The 6,156-nt window shown below is 47.8% G+C and overlaps 1 protein-coding gene across 1 annotated transcript in view; it reads left to right on the top strand.

The window, feature by feature from the left end:
• The window catches only part of PAX3 (paired box 3), a gene marked incomplete at its 5' end in the record, with an annotated part of 73,747 nt that overhangs the window by 2,499 nt on the left and 65,092 nt on the right, over positions 1 to 6,156 (top strand). Inside the window, one exon of the mRNA XM_031060025.1 lies at positions 3 to 170. Within this exon, the coding sequence (XP_030915885.1) occupies positions 3 to 170 (168 nt within the window). The remainder of the gene's footprint in view (positions 1 to 2; positions 171 to 6,156) is intronic.

Genomic DNA, 6,156 nt, shown 5'->3' with positions numbered 1-6,156 from the left:
AGCCGGTCACAGCTCTGCACTCCCCCCCCCCGAAGTGAGCGCCATCAGCCGCATCCTGAGGAGCAAGTTTGGGAAAGGCGAGGAAGAGGAGGCTGAGCTGGAAAGAAAAGAGGTGGAGGAAGGCGACAAGAAGGCCAAGCACAGCATTGATGGCATCCTCAGCGAAAGAGGTAAAGTCCCGCTTGCCCCTGCCCTCTGTGGAGCCCTGCGGCGGCCAGTGCCAGCGGCTATCACTCCCCATCTCCCCGGTGCCAGGTGCTGGTGGCTGTCTCCCAGAGGCTGTCCTGGGGCCAGCCCAGCGGGAGGTGCGGGGCGAGTGAGCCCTGCCAGGCTGGCTGCCACATCCCATCGTGTCCCACTCCCCAGCAGAGCGACCCTGCTGCGTGTGGGAATGGCGTAGGGGCTGGAACAAAGATGGGAGGCACTGCTGGTTTGGCTTTCAGTAACCAGGGAGGGTTGGGGCCACCACAGAGCCCCTCACCACAGCCACAGAGCCCCTCGCCACAGCCGTGCAGGGGTTCCTCTCCCAAACCCAGCAAAAGGCTGCAGCTGCATAGAAGGGGCAGTTGTAGGAAAAGCCTGCGGAGCCTCAAGTCTCTGCAGTCTGAACAGGGCAGGGAGACACATGTTTTGTTTTTTCTGCTCTTAAAACTGCTGGGAAGAGCATGTGTTGGTGTTTGGCCCGGGACTGCTCGGAGGTTGCAACCTGCACGAGGCGGAGGTGAGGGGCTGCTCGGGGGACAGCTGCTGCTCCCTGTGGAAGTCTCTGCCCAGCACATGCACAGGCGCTGGAGAAGGCGAGACAAAAGTACCAAATGAGCTGGTCAAACATTTGTACAACTTTTCCAGCTTTTACAAAGAAGGCCTTCTATACACAATCTACACTTGGAGATGAACTTGGAAAACAAAGAGGGGGGAGTCCATTGAAACTCACACTTTGGCTTTGCACAGACAAAGCTTCAGCTAGCAGCAGCTTGATGTGAACAAAAGAAGGCAACCTTTTTATAATTCAAGGAGAAAAGAAGAGAAAACAGCCCCACAAAAGGCTGAGAAAAGACATTATGGGCTTGCAATGAGGGATGAATTATTCAATGAGCCCCTAATAGCTGATGCTCCACACAGTTTTATGGACTCTCAAACGTGGAAAAAAATAGCTGTTTTTAGAGAGAAAATGTTTATAGCATTTCTAGGCATCAAGGGATGCTGGTGTTGTGCAAGGACAACAGAAATCTGTTCTTTGACAGTAGGACATGTCCTTGTTTCGTTAGAACAAACACATAAACCCTCCTAAAACTTAGTTTTCAGCTGTTATTAAAACTCTCAGGGAAGCCTCATCTTCTGTGTGTTTGTGTTTGCAAGGAGGTGTGTAATACAGACATGCAGAAGATGCTAACAAAATTAGAGATTTTAAGACAGAAGGCACAGTTTGATTGTCTAGTCTAGTTGCTCCCATATGATGGGTCCAGAGTTCCCTCCAGCATCTCCTTCAACAGAGGATTTTTCAAGAGGCAGTGCACCAAGGGGAAAATGGCTAAATTCAGTGCCCTAGTTGTCTAGCTTTGCTGCCTTCTTCAATTTCTTGACAGAGATTAGAAACAGAAGATAAGTAAGCCTTGATAATATCACTGCTTTATGGGAGAAAGAGTGGTTAATAGAGACAGCAAGAGAAAAAATACTGTTATCGATACAACCCATCCTTCTGTTTCTCTTTGAAACAGTCTTCCTGTTCTTTGACTGTCTGCCTTTTAAAGTGGGCTTCCTGATTTATTATAAATCAGTGTCTGGGTGCATGGCTGCCTGCCACCAGCCTAGAGGAACCCCAAAATTTTTGCTGGAAAGCCACTGGGGCTGGTGATGCCTTTCTCCAACAGTGGCTCGCTCGTGCCTCCCAGCCCAGTCATAGGAGGAGGCTGCAACGTACCCTCTCTTTCACTTTCTGTGGATGTGAATGTCTAACTTTATTTGTTTTGAGTTCAATCAGTAGCAATTTTCCCCTTGATTACACGGGGTAGTGAAGTCCTCTCCTGCCCTAGGCATGCAGGTTTTTGCTGTGTGAACGTGACCGGACAGTTCTGTGGAAACGGCAGCTTTGGTAATCCCATCTGTTCTGTGACAGTGGCTGGGAAGGCTTGGCAGTGTGAGGGAGAGTGTGCTCTTCCCCACAGCAACGCCTGCTCCCCCTCCCTGACTAGCAAGCTGTTGCTTAATCTCATTACTGGAGTGGCTGGGATGCTGCAGTGCGAGCGCGCTGCTGCTCCAGAAAACATTTGTTGCCACCCTCGTGCCCTGCATGGAGTGTGATTCTATAGCCACAGCACACCAGTGACACCATTACAAGAAAAGAATCACCATAAAAGAAGCCCACCACTGCTTTCTGTATCTGACCAACAAAAAAAAGTTCTGCTTCAACTCCATTGGCAGCCAAGGAGCTTTGATTTCACTCCATCTATAAAAACAATCCTGGTCTGTTACTAAAATAACTGGCAACACTCCTAAGGATTTTGATGCCACAGGATCATATTTGCCAGCACCCACCAGCTTGGCTACAAGGCCTGCTGTGGCAGAGGGTGCCTGCTGGCAATGCATCTCGGATGCCTTTCTGACACTCGGGTTGTTTACAGAATGTCCAAAGGGTGTCCATGTGCTGGGCATCAAACCCCTCAGTGCCAGCTCAGCGCTGAGTGCTCTATGTTATAGAGGGGGGAAAAGTGCAGGATTTTGTGCAACATGAGGAGTTTTTGTAGCTCTGTTCTCGGGGTCTTGAGGTATCCTGGAGCTTGAGTGCCAGGGAAGGCTGTGGGATAGGGCAGAAAGTGACTGCTGAGGCTGTTCACGATGGCTTTTCTGCTCGGGAGCACACATTAGTGCTGGACTTTTGCTGGCGCTGCCTGAAATCCCCTCCTCACCATGGGCCTTTGGGTGGCTCAAGGAGTGGCATTTTTTCCAAGAACAAGGACAAGAGTTGTCATTTTAATGTAGCTAATGCAAGATTTAGGGCGTATTTACAGCAGAGTGGGATTAGAGAGAATGGAAACATGATATTTTTAAAAAATGTGTGATAGAAACAGTGAATCATTGGGATCTCTCCCACCACATACATGGGTGTAGGTAAACTTTTGTATGGCTGGTGTGATTCCGTTTCATCCTCTCTTCTTGGACACTTACACGTGACTCTCACGCCGTTTACAGATGCCACATGTGCAGCCCTGTACGTGCTGTATTTCAATGTTTCTGCCAGTGTCACCCTCAACTCTGATTCTGAGGATATATTTAAAGAAAACTTGATTGTCAGAGTGTGTATCAGGAGGCTGATAGTTCTGTAACAGCATATATGCATTTCTACACACGTGATAATTTTTTTCTGAAAGGCACAAGCCATAAATATAGAACACCAGAAAGGTTTGTGCCTTTATGTGGCACATCAGGGCTTATTTTTAGCATAACCACTACGGAAGAGGGACTTGCTTGTACCTTTGGGGGCAGTTCTGAGCAGCATGGTTTGCTGACTAATCCGATAACTCCCCCTCCATAGGATAGCTGTTGTTTCCTGGCAGCACCCAGCGGCTTTCAGCACCGCAGTGATGGGGCAGAGCTGGTCCTCAGGCTGCTGTGAGCGGGATGGGGAGGGGGCTGGGGCCGGGACCCCCCCTCCTGGCCTCAAAGGGGGCCTCTGTTCCCAGCCAGCGGAATTGGCCCCCGGGCCCTGTCCTGGCGGATCCTCCCCCAGTCATGCGCACCCGTCCAAAAAGGGCCCTACTCATCCCAAGCCTCTACCCTTGGCTCTACTGAGAGCAATTCAGGCTACAGCAGACTAAATTGCCTCCTTTATTTTCTTCTTACTTTCATCTTGGACCAAACCCTTCCCCCTTTCCCTCCCCTTCCTCTTTTCTTTTTTTCTGTGTGCCTGAGGCTCACATTAATACAATTTCGGCACCACCCCTATTTTAGTGTGTGTATGTGGGGAGTTTGAGGGGGTAGGAAAAAAAAGAACCTTAGCACAAAAGCCCTGCTCAACAGCTCGAGAGTTCAAGCTGCTGCTGCCTCTCTAGCTGTGTGATGCTTTTCCTGTTTGTGAGTTTTGGGAAACATTTTTGCTTTGTACTGTAATGGAATTAGAGGACAGATGCTGACTGTAAATGGGACACGCGACTACCAGCCCCTAGCTTAAATATTTAGATGCAATGTTACAATTACTGACTTGATGCAGGAGGCTTTGAAGTGGTGGCACATGATCTAAAGGGTAGTTCGAGCTAGATGGGCTGGCAGATGTTTTGATTAGGGCTGGTCAGTGTCATGCAACCAGTTATTTTTAGATTGCTAAACTAATAAAGACATTTTATTAAGGGAGAAGATTAACATGGAGGCACCAGATATCACTTTGAGTCATTCATTTCTATATAGAAAACTGTTGGATTAGTGACTGGAGCATGGGATGAGTCAGATGCTGAGTTAGATTTTGATTTCAGGGATTGTCTTGGTTTTTCTCCGGCGTCCTGTCCCAAGGTGCAGTGGTGGGAGGACTTAGGTGCTGTTTGAAATGCTGCTGTGGGCTGGGAAGCACAGTTTGCTCCCCTGCTCAGTGTCCATGGAAAAGATTCACTTATTGAGTGAGATGTGATGGCTGTGGCTGCAGGCAGTTTTCTCCTAGATAACTGAAATTTTGTGCAGTACTTGATATATTTGGTCACTAGCAGGTCTAAGAAATCAACTCATATCACTTGAACAGTGTTATTTCCGGGGGTCTCAGAGCTGACAAGAAAACAGTACTTAATTAGAGAAAATCTCCCCAGTGAGTCCAGAATTTGGCTCAAGGGAGACAGTGCCAACTATATTTTCTGTCTGTCTTTTTCCCCTTCTTTTTCCTCATATCTTAATAGTGAAAATCCAGGCCTGGGTAGAAAAGCCAGGTATTGCACAGGTGCAAATTGGTGCAGGCGATTCCATGCAAACCCAACACAGCTTTGTTTCTTCTGCCTGACCCATCATCACTGTGGGGCTCTGGGCCAGGCTTCTTCTTCCAAATAATTATTCTGAAGAAATAATAATAATAATAATAATAATAATAATAATAGTAGTAGTAGTAGTAGTACAACCAACAACAATAATAGTAATAATAACAACTGATGACCTCAGCAGTGAATAATGGCCTCACCATCAAGTGAGAGTGTGATGTCCCCGCAAGCTGAGCATTTTTAGAAAGGTGCTAAATGTTTGACTTTAGGGTGACTTCAAAGTGGAGTTTGCTCTTCCAGAGCTGCCGGGGGCAGCCCATTCCCTCCTGTCTTGAAGTGGGGGATTTTGAGGAGAGTGCTAATTGTCAGACTAACTGCAGGCTAATCGTCTGACAAAAGCACCAGTAATATTTCCAGCTGTGGGAAGAAAGGGTGTTAATCTAGCAGCGACTCTCTGAAGTAATATATGTACACATCATATCCTTGGCTTGAAATCATGATTTTATTAGTGGCTTTGAATGTTTTGCCATCTGAGGGACGCTTTCTTCAACTTAGGAGTCAGCGCCTGTTCGAGCAGAATTGCTGTGGGCATCCTTTCCAGTTTTCCTAATTGCATATATCTAGAACAAAGCTGAATGTTATTTCAGCAAATGTCAGGATTGCTTCACACACAGCAGTCAATTAACTTGAATTTGTACCCGAGTTAGCACCTTATTTGGTTGCTTTGAAGATTTTCATCTATTAGACTAAAAGGGTGTCGTTCCAGAGAGGCAGAGGCAACAAACAGTTGGTTGACTTCGGTGTGGCTAGGACTTCCTCGGAGAGTGTGATTTATGTATTTGGTTTCCAGATTCTCCTGTGGTTGCAGGATCTGTGATGTCAGTAAGAATTTACCCTAATAGACATCAGGCTTTTCTTGGCACCAGCCCTGTGATGTGCTGAGGACCTGCAGCTCTGGGGGAAATGCTCAGGTTTGGGATGTGAGAGGGGTTTGGTCACTCTCCAGTCCTGCAGATGCTGCACGGACTGTGCCGAGGAGTCCCCTCAAAGGGCCTATTCATGTGTGTAACGCTGCTCACGTGGGCTGGGCCAGCCAGGAATGGGGCCCAAATTTGTTCTGTTCTGTCAGTACAAAGCACCCACTGCACAGAGTGGGACTTTCATCCCCAGTGAAACTCTGGCAAAACTCTCACTGAGGGCAGGG

This window comes from Geospiza fortis, unplaced genomic scaffold (assembly GCF_000277835.1).
Source record: "Geospiza fortis unplaced genomic scaffold, GeoFor_1.0 scaffold318, whole genome shotgun sequence".
NCBI lineage: Eukaryota > Metazoa > Chordata > Aves > Passeriformes > Thraupidae > Geospiza > Geospiza fortis.
Note: the sequence above shows the minus strand (reverse complement) of the source record. Positions and strands in the feature narration are given on the sequence as shown.